Source organism: Saccopteryx bilineata, chromosome 3, assembly GCF_036850765.1.
Source record: "Saccopteryx bilineata isolate mSacBil1 chromosome 3, mSacBil1_pri_phased_curated, whole genome shotgun sequence".
NCBI lineage: Eukaryota > Metazoa > Chordata > Mammalia > Chiroptera > Emballonuridae > Saccopteryx > Saccopteryx bilineata.
This window is the reverse complement of record NC_089492.1, coordinates 7,349,127-7,374,642: the sequence shown is the minus strand read 5'-3', so window position 1 is coordinate 7,374,642 and position 25,516 is coordinate 7,349,127. Positions and strand designations below refer to the sequence as shown.

The window sequence follows — 25,516 nt, the reverse complement described above, 5'->3', positions numbered from 1 at the left end:
CCAGTCCTTCCCAGACCTTTGCATTGGAGTGCTGGACACTTACTCAGATGAACACTTCCCACCTGACTAGCAATTCTTGGTTGCATGCTCCACGGGTCAGAACCCCCGAAGGCCCGGCCCACATTTAAGCGCACGCATGCTTCACGAAGTGAATGACGAATAAAGAAACGAAGGTCTGGAGGACTGCGGCCTCAGACTCGGGAAGGTGTGTGTCCTCGTGGATAACCACTCCTCGGGGACAACCCTTCTAGGAAATGGTGCCAGAACCAGTTTTATTTCCCCCCGTTAGTGCAGCTGTATATTTCTCTATCATGTTGTATAACAATTCCGTCCGCGCGTGTCTGCGTGGTTTATCTCAGCGACCTTACACGGAAGAATGGGGCCATACGTTCCCTTCCCCCTCCCCCTCCCATGACCTTACGGGAGGGCCGACGTGCACTGCAGGTAAAACAGCTGCTCGGACACAGCCCTGCCGACACAGGTCCCGTGCTGCCCCCTGGGGAGAACTCCTCTCAGCATCACCGGCGCTTTCTGCGGTGGCCAGGCTGCTGCCGAGACTCCAGAAGAGAAGAACTATGAATACTACATGTGCTACAGACATTGAACTTGAAGCGTTTTAAAAGAGGCACAGTCTGCCTAACAAAAACTTGCAGAAGACAACTATGGAAGCAACAGCCACGAAAGCCACCAATGCCACGCTTCCCGGACAGCGGAAGGAGGTGGCTCATGGGAAGCCTCACCCAACGAAGCCGGTTTTCATCACCACCAAGTGCAGTTTGTTTTGGAAGAGGCGAATTCTCAAATGCGTTGCTGGTGATGTGTTCAAGATGTATTTCATGCCGCAATGTTACTGTTTTCCATGAATCGCTTGCTGGCCAGCAATGTTAGATTCTTGGATGTTAGCGTGTTTGCAGGGTGTGAATGTTTATGCTGTTTTTGTAGGGAAACTTAAACTGGTTTTCTTCCTTTTCTCCCAGTGAACTGGTGTGGTGACTACAAACACCTCCCCCACCTCCCTGGCCCGCCCTGAAGGAAACGGAAATACTTTTCAGTGGCTGTTGATCCCAGTTCTGGCTTTTTAAGTCATATTAGTGTCGACTATGAGAGAGAAGAAAGAGAGGGTTGGGGGGATACCACAGAGATGGCTCCCAGTTGAGGGGAGCAGCGAGGTCGTTAGGGTAATGAGAGGCAGCACGTTCTTCCTGGACGTCCCCATTGAGGGCAGCAGGACTTGGAGCTGGCCGTGTGGCCGCGTGGCCACGGGGAGTGTGTGCTGCAGCCCTGCCCACAGAGTTCCCTGTGAGGCTAGGGACTGTTCTGTGCTGCCCAGCCTGGCTACTGGGCATTTGAAAGGTGGTGAATGCAGCTGGGACACTGATGTTTTCATTTTATTTCATTTTAAGCAATTTTAATTTGTATTAACCGAGCCAGAGAGTTGGGAACATGCCCAGACTGAGCCCCAAACTCATGTGTAGGCTGCCGGATTCTTCTTCTTCGGGAGTGAGGCACATGCATCCTGTCCAGACCAGCAGTCATTCACCTGTGGTCCTTGACCATGTGGCCTTTTCCGTTCAGGAGCGCTCTGCTCCTTCCTCGAGATTCCCGGGACCTGGGCCGCTATGTGAGTGTGAGGACCCTGAGTTGCGGGATCCCATCTCTCTATTCAACATGGCGGTGCCCGGAGCTGGTTCAGGACAACGCTAAAGGACCATGTCAGCCCAGGACTCCGAGGCACGCGCTGGGGTCTTCACTGGGTCTCCGCCGTGGTGACTTCTGGTTCCTCCCCGGCCCCCTGCAGGCGCAAATCCCTGGGCCACTCCTTCGCAAGCATTCCCCATGTCCTCTCCAGCTCAGAGGCATCTTAACACCTTTTTAATTTTTTAAAAAATATTTTAGGTACATTAATGAGGCCAATATTAGTGAAAATTCATTAAAATATCAACTTTCAGGACAAACGCTCTTGAGCCCAAGCACCGGTTTTGTGTTGCTTCACGTGGGACATGCGCTGGCGAGAACGGGAGCGTGTACAGAATGAGCCTGTGAACGCCCGTCCCTAACACTGCGATTTGTCACATAACGCGCTCAGACAAAGATTCTTCTCCGTGTTTATGGAAATGCAAATAGAATCCCCAATTTGGAACTTTTCTTTGCAGAGAATTTGCTGTGCACCAGAATCGAAATGTGTTTCTTGTTTCTAAAAGCTATTTCCAGCTCAGTTAGTTGCAAAGTTTCTTTTAAGTTTAGAAGTTAGAAGGGATCAAGAAATCAGCAGTATGAAAAAAAATATTCACACCCGCATTCACATAAACGGCAGGTGAATCCCTTCTGAGGAGAGGTCTCATTTTCCCAAGCAGAGGACAAGGGGTTCAGGGTTCCCAGGCACTGAAATCCTGGCCTTGGGTCCCCCGCCACACCCGCAGTCACGGGGCAACCCTTGCTCTAGGAAGGGATGCTGGTGAACACCAAGCATCTGATTCACTGGTGCCAAGCATGTCGAGGAATGACTAATGGAAAAGCTTAAGGGCCAAACCGCGTTTAGTGACTTAGGTACTGTGGGACCAAGGGTTTCCTGAAGCCATGGAGAGAAATGGAAGCAACTGCATACTTCAAAATTCGATTGTGGGGTGGGCGCAAAGGTACACATTCGTGTTTTAATGATGCTAAATTTGTTTTTAACTCTGACAGAGCCACGCAGTTGACTAGAGTGAACATGGAGGTAATCATGGAGTCCACTCTTCTACAGAAGGAGGAAGTCCCTTTGAAGGCTCTCCTGACAGATGACTCTCTGGCCTTTGTCAAACAGCACGCTGGGGTGGAGGTCCGTACTGCCCGGGACAGCATGCTGCACCGCACTCGGACCGTCTCTGTTTACCTTACCAAAATGTATGTGGTGGCTTCACCGACTACAAAGTTACTAATACAGGAAACCCAGGCTATCTGAGCTGGTAAACGGATGCAAGGGAGAGACATCACTTGTAATCCTCATTTTTAGGTTGAACCATAGAAATGACCACTGTCTGTTTTTGATCCACAAAGCAGTGATGTCACAGGGTTCAACATAAGAGCTATTTATAGGAAGTGAAATAAGAATGGGGTGAACGTCACTCCGTGTCAGATGCTGGTGGTAAATTAAAAGAGTGACTGAGCAAAGGAAAAATGGAATACAATCAGAAGGATTTGTCAAGAAAGAAAATATGAATCAACCTTTTAACTTTTTCTTGCAAATTTATCCCAGCTTCTGAAAGAACAGTGTTTGTGAAAATCAGAAGTAGATTTCTCTTTCTCTTTGTTTAATAGTTGCAGGTATCAACTTCATTAATTCTGCTCAAAGAAATACTTACTGAGCGTCTATTCTGTGCCAAGCATAGGTGTAAGTGGTAGATAGGGAATGATAGATTTAAAGATTATCCCTGATTAGCTCATGAGGGACAAAGACACACAAACTATTAAAACACGTGGAAGAAGGTGCGATTGGTAGATATATGCATAGACTATTAAGGGGAGCCCAAGGGCGGGGCACATCCTCCTGGCATGGGAAGCAGGGGATCAAAGAAGGCTTACCCGAGGGTGCAATCTTTGAAAGGAATGTTAAAGAATAGGTAGGAATTTGCGGGAAGATGAAAGTCACGAGGGGATAAAGGACATTCCAGGAGAGAAGAAAGCACAGGCTAAGACAGGGAAGCAAATGACCACATAAACTAGCACCAGATAATCGGCCAGACAACAGCTGGAATTCAGCCTGAAGAACCAGGTTGAGGCCAGATCTTGGGAGACTTCCCTTTCTGGGACTTGCACTTTGCACAAGAGGTAATGAGATCATTTGTAGTGTTCCTTCTCAGTGATCTAGCTATTCATCTCAGTTGAAAGAGCAATATTCTAAATGCACTTCTTTATTTCATTAGCCAATGTGTGTGATGTTAACAAAAACACCACGTCCACTGCAGTCATGGCTTTTGAAAAATGTATGTCTTTCCTCTCTAGATAAAAATATACTTTCCTTTCTTTTTAGATTATGAGAGTCAAGTTTCTGCCTCCCCACCCCAACTCCCCTCTGAAAAGACCAATATATACAAATCCTGCTGGGAAACTGTCTAAATGTGCCTATCAGCCATCACATTGCTTGTAAGAATACTTGCATGTAGATTGTTGACCACTTAAGCTGTTCTTCTGCACTTCAGTTTGCCTATAGATTACAGACATGGACACATTCTTCTAGCTTCCCACTTTCTCACGTGGACTCTGCATTCAAGGTCACCTGGTACTTATCCACCCTCGTAAAGGGGATCATGCGAAGAAAGTACATACAGTCCATCGTCCACAATTTCCCCAGAGAAGAAGAACATGAAAGTTCAATGGACATTTTCCTTGAAAAGAATTTAACATTAGCAACTAACTTCTACACTTTTTAGCCCAGGCCTCTGTGCATTTTAAGGAGGGCGTGACCTGGCAGCCTAGCTCACAGTGTAGGTTCGCAGCCTGTTTGTCCTGCCTGGATTTTGCTCTGTGCAGCTCAGGGAGTTGGAATCCCGTTAGGCTTAATTATCTAGCTGCCCATGTCATCTGGCTCCCCGGTGGCCTTGGCCCATCCCAACAAGATTTTTATATGGAAATCAACAAACTGATTCTTAAGTGTATATAAAAAGTGCAAAGGACCCAGAACAGCCCCAATGTTCACGTAAAAGAATGAAGCTGTAGAAGTTACATTCTTCAAGCTGCATTCCAAAGCCACAGTAATCAACACAAGGTGGTATTGGCATAAGGATAAACAGGGAGGTCAATGGAACAAATACAAAGGCCACAGACAGATCCTGACTTATAGGAGCAATGGATTTCTGACAAAGTGAAAAGGCATTGCGACAGGAGAAGTAGTCTCTCTCGGTGCCAGCACTGCAGATCCAAATGGGAAAGGGATCGACCTTAACAGCAGCTTCATGTCTTGTATATATATATGTAAAAACATTTTTTAATGGATCACAGACCTAAAGGTAAAGGCTATGATGACAAAACTTCCAGGAAAAACATAGGAGGATACCTTGAAGCTAAAGATTTTGTGAACAGGAAATAGAAAGCTACAATCCAAACAGGAATAAAATAATTCATATTAGAATTAATCAAAGTTAAAAATGTTGTCATTATACACTAAATGTATATCTATACATATATATTAACCAAGTGACGAGTTAGGAGAAATATTCAGAAAACATAAGTCATGACAAGGTATGAATAAGTAACTTTGGGGTTTCATTCTTCAACTAGTATTGATTTGGTATGTGCTAGAAGGTAGGACTATCCCAGGCACTGAATGAATTAAGGCCTCTCTTATCATGAAACTTACCCTTACATAGGGGAAAACTAGCCATACAAAACTGAATGGATAAGGACATTGCTCTTACTGAAAAGCAGGTGACATGGCTGGGGAATGTGACCGGCCACGCTAGCTCTGATAGTCAGGAACAGTGCCCGTGAAGGATGACATTTGAGCCAGGGCCTGCACTGTACAAAGGAGACAGGTAAGAAAAGAAAAAAAGCAGAGTACTCTTAGCAGAAAAGAAATAGCAAGTGCAAGTCTTGTGGGGGTGGGGCTGGGGGAGGGGAATGAAGCTACTGTGGAGAGAGAATACATATAAAATGCCCAAGGTGAAGGAAGAGAGCGGGAGAAGAGGCCAGATCATAGGCTGACGCTAGTTCGTGCAATGCCTCTGGGGCCGCGACAGGGACATCTGACATTACTGCAAGTGTGATAGAAGGCCACTGGTAGGTTTAAGAAGAAAAAAAATAAGCTGATTTAGGTTTTAAAGAGGTTCCTGGCTTCTGGATGGAGAAAGAGTCACAAAGCGGAAAGGGTGAAGCTGGAAACCAGTGAGAGGGCTGCGTGGGGCGCCCTGTGGGGAGAGGGCTCCTGCGGACAGGGGGCGGGGTGGGCAGGGGTGGTCAGCAGCTGAGTGCAGGGTGGGTCTCAGCGGTAGGGCCAACAAGATCCAAACTGCGAGGGGAAGAGGTTAAGTCAAGGATGCATCCCGACCTTTGACTCAGCCACTTGGGTAAAAGAGTGTCTATTTTCTGAGACAAGGAAGACTGTGGGGGAGCAGGTCTGCAGAAGAAAATCACGGCTTCATTTGGCCATTTTCAGTTTGGTCCTGCTGATTATGCATTCATTTGGCTTGTCAGTTGGCAGTTCCATCAAACAGTCTTTGATTCTGAAGCCCATAAAGCCTGCTAATCTTTACATTTATTTTTGGCTTCTAAATAATATATAGTTATGTTTTAAATTTTTTATTGTGGTTTGATAACATTTTAGGACTGTATTTTGAATTTCCCAATTTTATTTGTTGGTTTTTCTCTACATTTTCTACTCAATTACACTTCTATTAACTTGTAATTAAATATAATTTCTATAATTTTTCTTTTGGAAATGAAAATGAGGTTCTCATAGAGTTTTGTCTATTATCAACTTTTTAAACTATCTCAATTATATTATTCAAACAATAAGTGATCTTACTTTTTGTTGATCATGTCTATCAAAGATGGAAATTGGTCATAAATCCTTTAGAGCTGATGCTGTTAATTTTTCCTTATTTTTGTAAGAACTTATGCTTTAGACACTTAGATAGTACAAAATCTAGGGAACAAAAGACAATTAGATCTTTATTTTCTATTATTTTTTGATACTACAGAATAATCCTTGTTCCAGTTATTGCATTTTCGCTTTAAATTCTATCATATCTGATATTAATTTTTGCCATAACTACTCTAATTTTGCTTGAAATCAATTACTACAGCTTTACACATTCTTTTCTTTTACATTTCCATGTCTTTTAGAGTCAGGCATGTTCTTGTAAGCGAGATAGCGTGACTGATTTTACATCTCTTACTTTCTGACAGATTTTCTGCTTTTTGTGTTTCCTTCCTCATGTTTTTCTATTCTGTGAAACTGTTTTGACCTTTGCATTTATTTTCTGTAATTCTTTGTAATTTATACACTTTTTAATTAAACTATTTGTTTTCCCTAAAAATATTTATATTAAGTATCAATGGAAAAAAGTTCAAAGTATATGTGTGGGGGTTGTCAAAGAGGAAGTGTTTATGGGGTTGTTCTCCCCATTTGCAGATTTCCTATTTTCATGTTTTTTTTTGTGAGGGTTTTTTTTTTTTTTATTTTTCTGAAGTTAGAAACGGGGAGGCAGAGAGACAGACTCCCGCAGGTGGGTATCGAACCTGGGACTTCCATATGCCGCGCCAACGCTCTACCACTGAGCAAACCGGCCAGGGCCCTTATTTTCATGTTTTAAACTAAGTTTATAAATCACATAACTTTCTCTTTCTATCTTATTCATTACTCTTCCAAAGAAAATAACCTTTTCAATCTTTTGACACCTTATTCAAAACAATTACAACTAGTTCTATAGGACTATTGGAATGTGTCAGAAAGATGACAGTGTCTCAGTACTGGAGGGCTAATGGCTGAGGGATGTAACGGGGACTGGGAATTGAAGTAGGTCTTCAGTTTAAGACAACATATCAAGAAGGTATGACAGTCTTAGTCTTAACTCTGCAAGGAGACACCTTAGGGATGTTTCCACTTTTCTTTGCATTTCCAAGAACCTTGCATAGATACCTAGCATACAGAAGAATTAAAATGTATAGAATATCTGAATGAATGGATAGATGGATGAACAACAGAGAAGACTCTGTGAGATGCCTATTATGTCTACAAACAGAGAAGAGGAGGGGGTTCTACAGACTACAGTTTCATGTCTACAGGGCCCTCTTGGTACTGAATCTAATTGGGGGAAATAGATTTGGGGAGCCCATAGAAGAGCCCAATAGTTATGGCTATGACACTAGTCTCTGAGCCAATAACATAATTTCAAGTTTAAGCGGAAAGGAAAAATACCTACTTAATCGTCTAAACCTGTTTGAAACTAGGAGTTGGAAGTTGCCCAAGGACAGTTCTGGGTCTGTGGGGAGGATGGTCAGTAGAGTCAACAAGGAGAAGACAGGAAGAACCGAAGAGTCCCATATTATTTATTTTTCTCTTCCACAGTAATTCTCACAGTGCTTTGTTCATGCTAAGTTCTTAATAAATCTTTGATGAGTTGAATAAATATTTTAATTGATCAATTAATAATTCATTATCTTGAGTTTTTCCTAATTTTGCAGAAACTTTTCTATGTCTGAGTTTAGCACCTATTCCATGTTGTGACAACCCAAACATGCTAAAAAATTCCCTCATCTCATCTGATATTAATAAGTTCCATATAATTTATTTATGGGTGCATCAGCATTTTGCTTAAGTGTGCACATTTAACATCTTCATCCAGGACTCAGAAGTAATTCCTAAAAATGTCTCCACATTATTTTTGTCATAAAACTTCCAAACTGTCTAAGTCCATGAGATATCAGCCTGCGGTGATGTCAGCCAATGATTAGATCTGGAGGGTGGGGGAGGGACTCAGTTATTGGGGACACAGTCCTCAGCAAAGGGGCCCAGCCCCCCATTGAAATAGATGGCTATTTTCTAACAATCCTAATGTCATCTTCAGAGGTGTTAGGTCACTTGTAAATTGTCTACCTTCTTACATATCTCTCGTGTTTATATCGATTAATTATCCATAGTTCTGGTGTAGAACACTTGAATATACAAAGTTCATATTCCCATAAAAATATTATTAATATAAAACTTTTGAATCAATAAGATGTTTGTATTTTCCTCTGGCATAGACTATGCTTATATATATAAAATCTCTGAACAGATTAGAATACCTATATAAGTCAAACATTCTATCTTAAATAAATACATACTTGGCAGCAAAAAAATTGTACAATTTTGAAAACGGATCAAAAAAATATGAGAAGCATGAAATACTAGCTAGCTTTGATTCCAAACTTACCCAAGTTTGTCTAAAGGAAATTTCTAAAAGGAGCCGTTACTGATATTTACATGTGAAATCAATATTGACGGTTACTTAAAATCTTTAGATAAGAAGAGATTGTGCGGGAAATGCGTACAAATGGAGACGGGGTCCCTGGATTCAATGACTGAACGTACCAACTTTCAGAGGCCTGGACGCGAGAAAGAACTAGCAAGCAAATATACACGACTGTTCTATGAGTTTTTCCACAAAGCAGATCAGGGCAATAAACAGAGCTGGGCGTTTTTATGCTGCTCTGTTTTTAGGAAGGGAGATGACTCAGCCTGTTTTCCAGCGGACCACGCAGAGAGGGGAGACGCAGTGGGTGGGGCAGCAGAAGGAACGGAGAGCTGTCAGAAGGGGACCGTGGTCCTTCCAAGGCACGGGGAAGTAGGATCCCACAGACACTGCAGGGTTTGACCAGATCACAGACAGTTCTTTCATAGGATCAGGAAGGAAGGCCCAGTAAAGGAAGTCATGATGGTTGAAGTAGGTGAAAATTAACGTTTGGTGCTTCTGGAAGTTTTAGGAATGAGAACGAATATACTTAAAAAGGGTGGGCATATGAATGGAATGGGAAAACCTAGCAGCCCTCACTATAGAACCACTTGGAATGAACAATCAGAGACTTAAAGGGAATTGATGATGGGCATGTGACAAGTACACCTGAGTAGAAAGCACTGAACAATAGGTGTCCAACGAACAAGGGAGCCCGAGACTGTGTTCTTTAGAACCATGGCCTGGAACACTGACCTTAACACGCGACCTTCACCCCCGGGCTCAGTGCAGCAGAATCAGGCCATATGTTCACCAACTGAAGCTCTAAATATATTTTACTGTTCAGTTCACATGACAACGTCCTTAATCTCAGTTAATTATTCTGAGTGAACACCCAAAGGAAATCATGAGGGCATATTCTTGGAGTGTTCCTGTAACTTGTCAGTTGAGGATCTAGATGGGAATTTATTTGATGCCTTCATGCACGCTCCTCGGTGGATGCAGAATTTCAGTTAGATCTGAAGTTGGCCTGTGATGCCACCAGGTGTCCAGTGTTCCCAGGCTGCTGACAGTAAGATCGTGTGTGGACGCATGACTTAGTCTGATCTCACCATTCAGAAAGTGCCCGGAGGGCCAAGCACAAACTCTAAGAAAATGGGATAGGGGAATATTTCCACTCAAAATGGGAACTAAAACCATACATCATGGTACCTTTAACTAAACTTAAGAAAGTATGTAGCAGCCAGAGAGAAAACAAGCCTCAACAAAACCTTCAGAGGGATGAGAATAAGAGTAACAGGTGAAAATACATAGGGTATTGGCGATGGAATTTTCCTACTTCTCAGGGGTATTTAACATGAAAGTTTTACGCTATAAACACAAAAAGGATAACAGAAAGAGAATACCGTATTTACTTAAAAGATTCATAAGCTGTGACAGGAAAGGCTTTCTGCTGGTTGCCTGGCACCCAACAACAGGTACACAAATCACGTCTTGATCTCCTTTTGGAAGTAGCGGCTTCCATCAAATCTCTGGCTTTCCAGTCAGAATGGAAGTTTCCGAAAATGAAACAAAACCTGCTGATCCTTGTGTTATACAAATGTCTACATTAAAGTACTGAGATAATTAAGTTATCTCTCCGATTTCCCTAAAGGATATTGTAATTAGCATAGAAGCATTTCCTTAATTTGTTGCAGCCACCAAGGACTATGAGATTCTCACCGTTGTGTTTATTATTTTGCTTGACAACAAATTGTGTTTGCTGTTTTATTGCCTCCGAGTAAAAATACATAATTGATTACCCGTAATCAATCTGTTGCAAAACTGACTACAGGAAAATAAAGGGTTATTAAACCATTATTGGATGATCGAAACCTTGTTGGGTGACCAGGTTTCTACCCTTTGTGGCAGACACGCCTGCCCCATTCTCCCGGCCTCTTCACAAGCAGACCCCCGTTTTAACTGGCTTATCTATTCTTCCCCATTGGAAGCCAGAGTGACTTGGGCAAAGCCATCCCACCAACAGCTCCTGGCAGGAGATAGTAGGAACCAAAGATAAAATAAGAGAAACTAAAAAAAAAAAAAAGAAAATGCTACCGTCTCTTTGGACAGAGATTGGTTCCATTTGTCCAGAGTTCAGCGAAAGGCTCGGACTCTTCATCTAAACTGGCTTCATGACCCAAAGGAATTCTTGTTTCATGGGAATGGGGAGATCTCTTTTGATTCATAACAAATGCACATCTATCCCACCCCTCCCTCTAAACAAATGGACAAAAAATAGCTGTAATTAAAACAATATATTGTCCATATCATAAAAATAATATGAAAAACAAAACCAGCAATACTTCCTGTGTGCTCACTATCCTGTGAACTTTACGGGTATTACTGTTCTTAGCATTACTTAGGACAGGGGGGCTGAGAAAGGTTCATAATTTGCCCAAAGTCACAAAACTGGTAAGCTCTGTCTTTGGAATCCAAACACATTCTTAGCAGGTCAACTGCCTCTCCTCCTGCGGTTACAGGTGAGGAGAGTCCTGATCACCGCGCACGGGGCACGCTGGAGGAACCATGTGACTTACAAAAGCCAGCTCCCGCCCACACTTGTCTGCAGAGGTGGGAAGGCTGCAGAGACAAAAGCTCCTGGCCAGCAGCCACCTTCCTAGTCCTGACTCTCTGTTCTCATTGGGTCTCTGTTCTGCTTCTGCCTGAGCTGATGTGAATAGGTTTTCTGGCTTTCTCAACCAACAGAACGTTGATCAGAAGTCCTAATTCACCCCGACAGGTCAAGTACCTGCAAGAGCCAACATGTCCAGACTGGAAACCGATCCACACGGCATGGCCTACCTTGGGCATGCAGACCACCAGATGCCCTGTGGCCTGGGATCTCTGCGCAGAGCTGCTGTCCGGTCTGACTTCTCCCGGAAGGACCAGCTGAAACGGCTGAGAAGGAACAGGGAGCGTCATGGGAGTACGCGCATCTTCCTTAGGGAGTGGTTACTTCAGTAGGTATTCTCACTACGAATTTAAAATCCAACATTCCTTTTTTTTTTTTTTCATTTTTCCGAAGCTGAAAACCGGGAGGCAGTCAGACTCCCGCATGCGCCCAACCGGGATCCACCCGGCATGCCCACCAGGGGGCGATGCTTTGCCCCTCTGGGGCGTCGCTCTGTTGTGTCCAGAGCCATTCTAGCGCCTGAGGCAGAGGCCACAGAGCCATCCCCAGCGCCCGGGCCATCTTTGCTCCAATGGAGCCTCACTGCGGGAGGGGAAGAGAGAAACAGAGAGGAAGGAGAGGGGGAGGAGTGGAGAAGCAAATGGGCGCCTCTCCTGTGTGCCCTGGCCGGGAATCAAACCCGGGACTCCTGCACGCCAGGCCGACGCTCTACCGCTGAGCCAACCGGCCAGGGCCTCCTTTTTTTTTTTTTTAAAGTGCTTAGATTTACTAGAAAAAAAACATATGGGCTAGGCTTGATATGCATAAACTATTTTTACTATTTTAATGACTAAAGAACAGAAATCAATCACAAACAAGGAAACTCTCATTGCCCTGTTTATGTTATCATGACTGATAAAGAATTTGTAGAAAAAAATTACTCATAAAACATGGACGTAGTTCCATTGTAAAGTCCTCAGGCTTTATGATGGCTTTATACCTCTTATGAATGCTCAGAATTAGCAAAAACTATTTAAAAATGATGAAATTACAGTAACTATGAATGAAACCACTGACAATTTAAGTTTAAAAGAGGTAGGTTATTTAAGCATAATTTCAAGCATAGGCTACGACATATATCGTAGTCAGCTCTGGGAAAAGTGCCAATCCGGCAGACACGGGTTAAAAATATTAATTTCATCAAGCTGCTGAACACTGCTCCCGCGGCATAAAAATCATGTGCCTAAAGTAGAGCTCGATGATTGGACTTCTCCTTTTCTGTTGTAATATTATGTTAAAGAAACAATGTTCATTCAGTTAACCTTCAGGCCAAGGCCTGGCTTTTGAAATTGCAACAGTCCACAGGTCACGCTTACCTTCCCTTTGACCACCACTCGCACGTAAGTTGGCTGCACATCAACGCTGATCAGAGAGGTATCCAGATACCTAGGAAATTCAACGTGGCACACAGGTTGAAAACCCGGTGATTTTTCAGAAACACGATGTTTGCAAATGCATTTACACATACGGACTCGCACTTCTGGGACTGACCATTTTCAATGAAGAGAGTTTCAAGTTTCCACTGCTACACGGGTCTTGAAAAAAATTAGCCTTGGGTTAATCCTCACACCAAAGGAAATTCAGGATATCAGCAATTTCATTTTTAGACCCACGAGTACACTTGGCATTGAGGGCCCCTAGCCCCAAAATATCGGAGGCCCAAACCATCAGAGGTTTGCATGAAACAGCTTGCCATGTTTGTTCGTGAATATTTTATTTTAAGCCCCTAAGACCGACTTGAATAGCCGGGAACGCTGACTGCACTCTGCCTGGGCCTGTGTTCCCCCCACCCTGAGCTCCCTTCCCCGGAAGCCGTTCTGCAGCTGCTGCTGCTGCTGGATACCATCTCCCCCACGCTCCCCCTCTCCCTGGGAAGGCACATCCTGCTGAGCAAGCGAAGCCTCTGTCTGTGGCTGTGACCCCAGGATCAGGTAGCAATTATTCTCCTCCACTTTCTGAACACACGAAAGATGTAGATTTCACCTCCTTCCTTCAGTCAAGTAACTATTTCTCTGTATTTTAAAATGCTGATTGTGAACATTAGAAAATGCAGTGATGATTGAAAAATCAGAAACATTCCAGCCGGTAGGTGACACCGGGTTAGAGGCCCTGGTTCAGTCACACCGGCCTGGGATGGAGGCTCCACGCCTCCCTGCTGTGTCACCTTGGACCAGGTTGCTTGACCTCCCTGGGCCTCAGTCTCCTCATCTGTACAATGAGGTTTCAAATAGCACCTCTTCCCTAAGATTGCTATGGAGACACATGCACGGTGCCCTGTACATAGTGAGTGTTTATGAAACACTATTTTATTTTATTGAATAAAAATTATGACAATAAAATGTAGGTCCAGGTCTCCTAAAGCTTCACGTTGACTATCTACCACATGAATGGGTGGCATTCTTGGTCGTGCTTAGGGCCTCCTCAGGTGCTCGCTGGCCCCCAATCGCAAGATCTTTGCCTGCGCTGCTTTTCCTGCTGAAAACACCCTCCTGCCGCCCTGTGCAGACCTCGCTGCTGCTGCTCCTCATCCTCATTCTCGGTGCTCACGTCTGACTGTCCCCGACTGCCCCCAAGCCACCAAACCACACCCTCCTTCCCCTCCGGCCCCGAGCTCCGACCCTCTCCTGCGGGGCACTCTTCTCCATGACGTCTTCTGTGCCTGTCTGCCTAGCGTCTGTCTCCCCTCGGGGCTGGAAGCGACAGGAGAAGCCACTGTACTTAGAGCAGGCCCGTTGCAGTCTCCCAGGGCCTGGCACATAGTATCAATAGGTCTTCTGTAGATATTTGTTGAATCGGGCCAGGTGTAGATCTCACCTCCCTCCTTCAGCCAAGTCACTATTTCTCTGCATTTTAAAATGCTGATTGTGAGCATTAGGAAATGCAGTGATGAAGCCTGCCCAAATGAACGAACTTCCCTTTCACCTCTACAGCCGCGCCACGTGCCAATGAAGAGAAGGAATTTTAGCATAATTAGACAGAACCACGGGAATGGAAGGAATTAGCTGCGTAGACAAGAGAAGTGTCACTGTTCTCTGAAAATGTCTGTGCGCGGGGATGAGGGAAGTGTTCCCTGGAGGGCGGAAGGTGAACCAGTCAACAAAGCTAAGAAGAGAGCGACTACGCATTCATTAAGCTCCGGGAACAAGACCTGAAAATGGAAAGGCCTGAGCAAGATGTAAGAGAGAAGGTTTAACTGAGAAACAGCAGAAAGGGCGGCTTGTGGAGCCAGCAGGCCAGAGGACAGGAAGTCCGCGGGGAAGACGAGCTGGGAGCTCTCCCAGGGCGGGTGACCAGGCAGCGCGGGGGCAGGAGAGTGGACAGACGTGTGCGAGAGGCAGCGGGCTGTGAAGAGCAGGGACCACACCGAGAGCTCACCCCTGCTCTCAGTGGCCAAGGGTGGGGCAACCCAGATGCCCATCAACTGCTGAGGGGATGACCAAAAAGGCCTGTATCCACGCAGTGAGATGTCACTCAGACACCGAAAGGGGGAAAGTCCAACAGTTGTCTCATCACAGATGAACCTAAATGCGTTCTACTAAGTGAAAGAAGGCAGACACAAGGACCATGTGCGATTCCGTTTATATGAAATATCCAGAACAGGCCTGTCTGCCGAGGCAGAGAGCTGACAGAGGGTCGTTGGGGGAAGGGGAAGTGAGGCCTGGCTGCTCCATGGGCATGGGGCTTCTTTTCGGGGTCCCGAAAATTTTCTGGAAATAGGAAGCGGCAATGGATGCATCACCTTAGGGGTATACTTGAAATGGCCCGTTTTAAGTTACGCGCTTTTCCACAGCTGAAAAAAACAAGTTGGAACTAGGCCTGGGGGGTCACATTGTGGCTTCTCCAATTCCGGTGTTGACTTCGACAAGACTCACTCTCTGAAAATTTACCCCCTCCTGGATAGTTCCAGAATAATAATCCCTCCAACATCACCGGGTTCTGAGAGAGCAAACAAAATAGAGCATGTAAAACAGCCCTTAGAAAGAGAAAGACATTTATTATAATTCGTGCTTCTAAGTGTTCATCGAGCCCCATCATCAGTGGCCGTTCATTCATTCCTTCACTCATTCCGGTACCTACTGAGTTCTTAACAGCTGCCAGGCAGAGTGTCAGGTGCTGGAGACATACGAAGGGAGGAACAAACCAAGTGCAAGTAAACTGACAGTTTGTCAGGTAGGAATCAAAGAGTGGGGGGCGGAGGGGACAGAGGTGTCGGGAGAGGAGTAGGTACTGTTGCATGTCAGACCAAGTTTCATTTCAAGACGTTTCCCAGCTCAGGAGACTGCAGCTGAGAATGAAGACAGACAGAAGGGCCAGAATAAACTGCCGTTACCTGTACACGGCCAGGTCCAGGATGATCCGGTTCCGCTGCTCATCGTCTTTCAAGGAGAAGCCAAGCCTGAGGGACAATGCGTTTGGGGTGGGGAAAGCGGGCGTCTTTAGCAACACTGGATAGCCAGCCACCTCCCAGTATCAAACAGAAATTTCACAGTAATTCTGTAATAATTTCCAATGACAACCTTATTTTGATAGCTGGACAATAAAATATCTATGTTAATTTAAACATGTCAATGGAAACCTAGAGTGTATTCATAGATTATTTGTTTACGTTGTTTAAATGTGAGAATCTCAAGGTAAATTACACACACACACACACACACACACACACACACAAAGTAGCATTGGTGCAGAGATGGAGACCTCTGGTGGTTAAAGCTGTCTTTTCCATTGTGCTTGGTTTGCTAGGACAAACTGAAACACTGGAATCATGCACGCAGAACTACCATGTTGTATTTGTCTTCCTTTATCCAACACTCTAGCCCTCGGTTTTAAAGTCTCGTCTCCTTTTTCCTTGCCAGCTTCTCTCTCCTCCTGTCACTGTTGACCTTTCTATCGCCTTGGGAAATGCCGAGATACTGCGCCCTACTTAGCACTTCTATTTCACAGAGGAGGAGACGGAGGCTCAGAGCAGCCACGGCTGGGGGAGCCTGGAGAGGCAGGATCTCATTACAACTCTGCCCTGAGGCCGAGTCCTGGTGTCACTTCTATACCGTTCAGAATTACCATTTCTGAATGGCTTGGTCCATTCTATGTATGTTGAGCATTTCACTTACCACCTCACTCAACAATATTAAAGAATAGCAGCTTAGTTGCTTGAGGACAGTAATATTAGCCAGCGATCTGGCTTTTAGCTGTACGGCTACTTGGGGAAGTCACTCTCCCTGATTTCAACAGTCCTGCTGTGTGGGGCTTTAGTTGCTCCCATGACCGACGCAGTTTTCATCTCACCTTAGGAGTTTTTTATATGTGCTGGCCCCGCTGCCTTGATTGCTATGCCCCAATTTCCCAACCAGTCAACATAAACTCTTTCTTCATACGTACTTGAAAGGCCGCTTCAGAGAGCTTTTCTATGGCAGAGATGGCTGTCATTCCCCACTCCCTTTTCTCCCTAGGAATAGGACCCTGACTTTCACTAGGAACATGGCTCTGTTTTCCAGCCTCCCTTGCAGCTAGATGAGGTCTTGTGATCTAGTTCTGTGAAGGAAAGTGTGTGTGAAGTTTTCCAGGAATTTTCCTAAAGAGAGGCAGTGTGTGCCCTTCCCTCCATGTTCCTTCTTTACTCGGCTGAGCAGGAGAGATGATAGGAGGCCAGGAGGGAAACCGGAGAGACTACTTAACAGGCCATTGCAGTTGTCCAGGTTTTGTTGACAAAGCCCAAGCTCCACAGGGTACAGTGGATAGGGGTCCAAGAGGATGAAGAAAATGAACTGGATTAGAAGGTGAACAGAGCTATGTGGAAATAAGATCCTGGATGATGATAGATGGCCCAGGAGGGCTGGGAAGGGTGGCCACAGTGTGATAGAAGTAGGCGGTAGTGGCAGAGGAGATGGGTTATCAGGTCTCCATAGAATCCCCCTAAATGGGATTCGTTTTAGGGGCAGGTAAACTGGTCCGTGTGGTAAGAGGAATGGTGGTCTCCTGGTGGCACGGAGGGCTCTGGGGGACTCCTAAGCCTTGCTATAGTAGAAGAGAGATGTCTTCCCACTAGCTCTTTAATCTCCACGACGGCAGAAACCTATCGTGTTCACTGTGGCACCACCAGTGCCCAGGATCACGCCTGTGCTGCACTGAGCCTGCTGGATAAAGAAGGTGTGGGTGTGCATGGCTGGGGGGGGGTTTAGAAACTTGACCTAGGGGGAGGGGAAGGGGGGAGAGGAAGATGGATAGGGGAGGGAGAAGGGGGAGAGGAAGAGGGATGGGGAGGGGGGAGGGGGAGAGGGGGAGGGAAGAGGAGGAAAAGGGGGAGAGGGATGAGGAGGAGGAAGGGGGAGAGGGAGAGGTATGGGGGAGGGGAAAAGGGGAGAGGGAGAGGGATGGGGGAGAGAAAAGAGGGAGAGGTGTGGGGAGGGGGGAGGGGGAGAAGGAGAGGTGTGGGGGAGGAGGAAGGAGAGGGAGGAGGATGTGGGGAGGGACATTAAGAGGAACAAATATAAGGTGACAAAGGATGATTTGACTTTGGGTAATGAGTATACAACATAATCGACCATCCAAATGTTGTGGAGATGTTTGCCCAAAATCTATGTACTCTACTTGACCAATGTCACCCTGTTAAATTTAATCATCTAAATAAAAAAAATTTTAAAAGAAAAGAAACTTGACCATGGACATCACTGGAATTGGGTTAGCATGAGCAAACCAGATACACCACCTATTAGCTATGTGACCTTGCGCAACTCACTTCACCTCTCTCGGGTTCAGGTTTGGATGTGTGGAAAAGAAACACTACCCATCCCCACAAGGTTGCTCTAAGGAGGAAAGACATGATTCCTGACAATGATTCAGGAGGTGCCTTTATCATGGTGATGGCAGAGCAAAGGAAATGATGAAAGTAAATAGATTTTGAGTAATCAAAGGAAGTGAACACGATTTAGACCATAGGCTTTTTGGTCTGTATTTTGGCTACAAAAGGCCTTTAGAGCCTGTTCTCCAGTTTTAAATGCTAAGGCAGTCAGATAAGGTAGACCATATATCATTATACTTGAGGATTTCCAGTTTGAATTTTGAATATTTTTCCTTTGTCACAAACTCCATGGAGATATTTGTGTTGATATTTTTCCTTAGCTCTTGAATGCCTTGGCGATGCATTCCAGGGCATGGAGTAGCTGGATAGGAAATGTATCAGTGTGCTCAGCCAGCTCATCATTGGCAGAGTTTTAAAAATTAATCCACGCAACAATAATGCACTGGCAATTCTCAGGCATAAAATTGTCGATGGTCCAGAGTTTCAGGGGGTACATAAATAACCAAGATTTCCATATGTCAAGATCATTTTCTGGATACCAAGAAAGTGAAATGTAACATTATGCATTTGAAAACATAGCAGATGTTTTACTTTCAAACGCGCACAAATGCCATTCTTCCTGGGAGTTATCGAGCTTGTTACGGGAAGTTGGGAGGTCGGGGGGCCCTCCCGGGGAGCAAGCCTGCCCTGGAATGACCACCAGCACACAGCCGGCTTCTTCAAGCCTCTGTGTGGCTGCACGTACTTGGGCTCGTTGACGTTCAGGGCTCTCCCATCCTCAGTGACCAAAGTCCTGGGCGGTTTCACTTCCTTCTTCTTTTCGCTTAGGATTGGGGGTGGGTGGGGACACAGGGCAGAAGGAAGAGGAAAAAATAAATTTATATATATATATATATTTAAGTAACTGATACTTTTGAGAAACTGTTTAAGAAGAACTAATCAGATATTTGTGAGTACATCAACCATTTACTGTTATGAAGTCCATTCTGTGCTGGAAATGGACAATTAAGCCAGATTTCTGTGTGGTTGTATTTATGTTAGTAAAGCAAAAATGGGACCAAGATAATTTGCGAGATAATTTGATGGGGGGGGAAAAAAAACCCTTTTCATGAAATATCCATTAATATTTAAATCAATCTATTTTATGCATGATTTACCCAGATCACTGTCAATGCTCCATTTGCGTATGCAGTTTCTGCTTTAGTTAAAATTACAATTTTTAAGATGCCAAATAGAATTCATTTTTTAGAAATAAAAATACCGGGACATAAGGACCTATGCAAAAGGATGCCTAATCTCAGCACTATTTATGGCGGCCAAACCCTGGAGCTGCCCTGAACACCCTCCCCACCCCCCCACCCCCCCACCCATGGAGGACTGATGGGGCCAGCTGGGGCAGGGGCCCCTGGGCGAGTCTTCACAGCTAAAAGTGTGCCCACCCTTCACCTACTGATCCAAAAAGGGATAAAAAAAATGTTGATGATGTATTTAGTGAGAACCAGTATATGAAATAGAAGTCCATTTAAATATATATATATATGTCTACATTTGCAGAAATAATTCATACAACGGTAGAGGGTAGAGAAAGTTCTGGTGGAACCGACCCACGCCCGTTGACACTCGAGACCTGAAGGGGTAGGAATGGAGGATAAGAAGTGGAGCAAAGAGGAGAAGATTCACAGATAACATGAAAGAAATATACAGGATGTAATTTCTATGTATTTAAAACATTAGTATAAACATACAAAAACTAAAATAGGCATATATCTAGAAGACCAGATGGACAAATTAGTTTAGATGACAAAATCGTAGGCAACTCTTTGTCTTGGATTTCTATTGTTCTTTTTTTAAATTTAATTTTATTTTTCAACTACAATTGACATTCAGTATTATTTTACATTAGATTTAGGTGTATAGACTAGTGGTCAGACAACGACTTACTTTACAAAGTGTTGCCCTGATATTCCCAGTACCTGCCTGGCACTGTACACCAGGGGTAGTCAACCTTTTTTTTTTTTTTTCATTTTTCTGAAGCTGGAAACAGGGAGAGACAGTCAGACAGACTCCCGCATGCGCCCGACCGGGATCCACCCGGCACGCCCACCAGGGGCGGTGCTCTGCCCCCCAGGGGGCGATGCTCTGCCCATCCTGGGCGTCGCCATATTGCGACCAGAGCCACTCTAGCGCCTGAGGCAGAGGTCACAGAGCCATGCCCAGCGCCCGGGCCATCTCTGCTCCAATGGAGCCTTGGCTGCGGGAGGGGAAGAGAGAGACAGAGAGGAAAGCGCGGCGGAGGGATGGAGAAGCAAATGGGCGCTTCTCCTATGTGCCCTGGCCGGGAATCGAACCCGGGTCCTCCGCACGCTAGGCCGACGCTCTACCGCTGAGCCAACCGGCCAGGGCTAGTCAACCTTTTTATACCTACCGTCCACTTCTGTATCTCTGTTAGTAGTAAAATTTTCTAACCTCCCACCGGTTCCACAGTAATAGTGATTTATAAAGTAGGGAAGTCACTTTACTTTATAAAATTTATAAAGCAGAGTTACAGCAAGTTAAAGCATATAATAATAATTACCAAATATTTTATGTTGGATTTTTGCTAAGTTTGGCAGAATAAATCTTTATAAAACAACTTACTATAGTTAAATCTATGTTTTTATTTATACTTTGGTTGCTCCGCTACTGCCCACCATGAAAGCTGGAATGCCCACTAGTGGGCGGTAGGGACCAGGTTGACTACCACTGCCGCACACAGTTATGACAATATTATTGACTAGATTCCCTAACGCTCTTTTAGTATTGATTTAGTCAATTCACTTTACTTTGAAATATAAATTTGTTCACACTGTCTTTTCATCTGGGCCCCCAGGTCCAATAAGTTGATGTTCCCATGAACTGTATCATTCTTCCTGAGCGCGGGCCCCGCTGGTTTGGGCAGAACACAGTGCACCGAACAGAGCTCTGGGCTCTCATCCGAGTCAGCGTGCTATTTTAGGTGGTTAGGGAAAGAAAACTGTCTCCCCTTTTCAGGCTCAAGAAAGTGTAATTCATATACATCATAGATAGATGTGGGTGCAGATACATTTGAAATACAGCACTCGTTACATAAACATGTGGAATTTCCGTTTCAAAGCACTCTTCCACTCCCTGGCCCACCTGATTCTCTCCACAACACAGTGGGCAGTGGGAAAGTCGGGCAGGTGTGCTAGTCCCCATTCCACTGCTGAGGACACGGATGAGAAGCTGGGCACATGCCAAGGTCCCTCAGAGCACGGAGGCGGCGTCACCCCCGGGCCCCATTCCCTGGTGCTCCCCACACCTCTTCCCAAAGCACCCAGGGGCCTCGGGGTGCCAGTTTCCAAAGTTTATAAACAAGAACTTTAGACAAAATTTGATTCTCATTTTTATATCTCCCCATCTACCTACTTAATAAAGAAAATGTTGTGAAAGCAGCAGAGTTCTAACTGTTTTACTACTCTTTTCGTTTCTTACTATATTTCAGAGCCAACTTATCACATTCCCGAGCTCATGAATTCCAAGTATTCCCAAAAGTGATGCATTTCCACGCTAGATTTAAGCGATGGCATGAACTGGGAGGACACAGAGCCTATCTTTAAAAAAGCTACTCTGAAGATAACAGTTTAAGCATTCTGGCTCCTAACAGCTTATATCTAATTCAAAAGTGAAAGCATACTGCTAAATGTCCAAGAGAGTTGTATTAGGAAAATGTAACATCTAATGAAACTAATTTCTGATTATTGATTTTACAAATTAAAAGATGCAAAGGAACTCATTCATCGAACAAAGTGGCCTTTTTCCTGGTACCATGATACCTACTACTGTATGTCTAACCCAGGCCCTCCTAGTCCCCAACACATTTAAAGGGGTTACAAAACTAAAGACGTGCAACGCAAAACCCTACCTAAAATGCTGTCATTTACAATATTCTAAAGAAGGTCATTTGATACTCACAAATGTTAGCCGATACAATTCAACAATTAGCTAAACTTAAATCCAAGTTTATCTGTGATAGCTAACAAAGGTTGAACATAAAAAATAATGAGTAAAATAACGTGCCACCATGAAAATACAGTCCACAAGGGAGGACTGCCCTGCTCTCAGTAATGGGAAACATTAAATACCTTAATTTTTCTCCATCTTTTCGTTGTTTCTCCATGTGTCTAAGAGTTTCCAGTCTAGACTCGGGAGTAAACAAAGAGGGTTTGTTCCAGAACTCCAGGTCTGCCTCGCTGCTATCTAACTGCTTTTCTTCACGGTCCCCTTGTTGTGTATCTGGTGCCTGGACGTGGCCTTTGCTCTCTCCAGAAGACGGGCTGGGAGCGGACAGAGAGACACAGAACATGTGAGCTAGACATGTGAGTTTCATCCTTAACGCTGCTCCCTAAAAGTCTGACCCTTTGCTCTTGCATTATCGTCTTTCCTTGACAAAGCGTGTCTGACACGTAGCTGACCCGGGCCAGGTTGGAGGAGTGACTGCCACAGCAGCGGGCAGGCCCTTGTCATCTGTCACCAGGCGGAGTCCTGCAGCACTCAGACTCCGGGGATCACATCCCCGCTGGGTGTGAGCCACGTGGGAAGCTTTACCAAAAGTCCAGACTCCTTGGCTCCCACAGGAGAGTCTAATTCAGTAGATTTGGGGGGAGGCCCAGGAGTCTGTGTTTTATGATATTTTGCAGGAGGTTCTAATGATCAGACAAACTCAGGGACTACTGAGCCCTAGCAATCACCCCATCTCCAGTCTTGCGCCCCTGGATCCTAGCCCCCACACTGCTCCGAGAGCATCATACAGGAAAGTTAGAGTGTATTATTTCTGGGTTTATTATTCAATAGCTCCAGAATTCTCTAATGGGACACATAAGATCTTCCACATAGGGCCTCTACCTGCTGTATTTTTCACAGATGGCTTCTGAGTTTGTAGCTTTCTATGGTAACAGTGCTGTGAGTTAATTCTAGAAATTCAAGGATGGTTTAACATTGGAAAATATATTAATGTGCTTCAACACATCCACAGAAAAAAACATGATTCTCTCAACAGATACAGTAAAAGCATTTCATAAAAACCCAGCATCTGTGATGATGACGGCTCTTCATCAACTCGGAATAAAAGGAAACTCACTTAACCCTACCAGACCCCCGCAGCAAACCTAACATGTAATGACGAGACATCGGGGACATCTTTTTCAAAGCCAGGGACAGATGCAGACACCACATCCCTGCTGCTGCCCCACCCCATTCTGGAGGCACAGTGGCCCCATGGAGAACATAAAAAGCAAAGGCACAAAGATTGGAAAATAAACTTTTAAGTTGCTGTTTGTGAAGAAATGTTTCCTTATCTAGAAAAAAACAGGATCATCTAAAGACTAAGTATTGCATTTTTTTTTTTTAAATTCAGCAAGACGTTTAACACAACATCAGTATACAAAAATCATTTGTCTTTTTATACATCGGCATGGACCAATTACGGGTCTGTTTATAAAATCCCATTCTACAAGATACTTAGAAATAAATCTGATAAAAGATGGCGTGAGACCTTGGTAGAGAAAGTCACAAAACCTTGCTGAAGGACTCAGAAGGGGGGGTCTAAAGAAAGAGACCTATTCCTAAAAAGTTCAGCATGAAAGGAACCAATGTCACAAAGATGTCAACTTTCCCCTAATTAACATGTAAATTAAATGCAATTTCAATCAAAATTACACTGGGGATTTGGGGGGGGGGGGATTTGAATAGCAGATTCTAAAATTCTCAGAGAAGAGTAAAAAACGAAGAGCCAAGATAATTTTGAAAAAAAAATAAGACTATCTCCTACCAAATATCAAGACTGAGCATAAAGCTTTAGGACGTGAGACCATAAGAAGGTGCTCCCATGGAGCAGTCTGGGAACCAGAGTGGACCCGTGGATGCCCGAGCAGAGGGCACACGGGGAGAGCAGAGAAGGACACACCTGAATAAATGCTGCAGAGACCACTGGCCGCCGTGTGGGACCTGACTGGTGCCCTACATGCCCAGCACCGGAGTCAAAAGTGAATTGCAGACAGATGAATACAACACTGGGGTAATGAAATAGTCCACAAACAAGACCAATGAACACAACAACAAGTTCAGCTACACAAGCGTTTTTGAATTCTACAAAGCAAAAGCACTTACTGCACTTATGAAAATTAAGGAGAAGTGACAGGTTAGGAAAAGATATTTACAAAGCACATAACCACTACAGAAATTGCATCCGGAATGTAGAACTATAAGTCAGCAAGGGGGGAAAGAAAACTTACAATGTATTTAAAATTGCCAGAGGATCTGAGTAGAAGCAAAACAGAAGAAATCTAAAAAGCCAATAAGCATATAAGAAGATATTGAAAGTGTTCAACTCACTAGTAATTGTAGAAATTCAAATTAAATATAAGGTGCTATGTAATAACCAATTTGATTGGCCAGTGTTTTAAAATTGCTTATTATCTGATACTGGCATAGGTTATATGTGTATAAATTAATACTCTTTAGAAAAAAGTGGGGTAATGAACACATATAAAGTTGGAATGACGCTCATAACCGATGGCGTGGCAATGCCACTACTGAATAGCCCAGGGAAACCATCGCCCGCACACGGAGATGCGTGCAGCATCTTCTGCAAAATGAAAGAGGGGGACAGCCTTCATGGTTGCCCAAGGAGGTGGCTGCCCCAGGGCTGAGCTTTAGCTGCAGCCACTGGGAGGGCCGGGCCGGTGTTAGTGCTGTGCATACTCCAACTGCCCAGGGCCAGTGAATCACTAGCTGTTAGATTTTTATTTTTATTTTTTATTCAGTGAGAGAAGAGGAGGCAGAGACAGACTCCCACATGCTCCCCGACTGGGATCCACCCTAGGGGGTGATGCTCTGCCCTTCTGGGGCATTGCTCTGTTGTTTAGCAATCAAGCTCTTCTTAGCACCTGAGGTAGAGTTCGTGGAGCTATCCTCAGTTCAGTACCTGGGGCCAACTATCTCCAATCGAGCCATGGCTGCAGGAGGGGAAGAGAGAGAGAGAGAAGTGAGAGGAAGAAGGGGTGGAGAAGCAGATGGACACTTCTCCTGTGTGCCCTG

General features: G+C 44.7%; 1 protein-coding gene across 3 annotated transcripts in view; it reads right to left on the bottom strand.

Moving 5' to 3' along the window:
- The window catches only part of DNAAF11 (dynein axonemal assembly factor 11), a 56,831-nt gene that overhangs the window by 8,096 nt on the left and 23,219 nt on the right, over positions 1-25,516 (bottom strand). For 2 of the 3 annotated variants that reach the window (XM_066264616.1, XM_066264619.1), the window contains 5 exons: positions 22,564-22,755; positions 19,167-19,244; positions 15,953-16,018; positions 12,939-13,008; positions 11,754-11,849 (listed from right to left, as the gene is read on the bottom strand). In XM_066264616.1, the coding sequence (XP_066120713.1) occupies positions 11,754-11,849; positions 12,939-13,008; positions 15,953-16,018; positions 19,167-19,244; positions 22,564-22,755 (502 nt within the window). The remainder of the gene's footprint in view (positions 1-11,753; positions 11,850-12,938; positions 13,009-15,952; positions 16,019-19,166; positions 19,245-22,563; positions 22,756-25,516) is intronic. The other variant, XM_066264618.1, reaches the window with a different exon arrangement.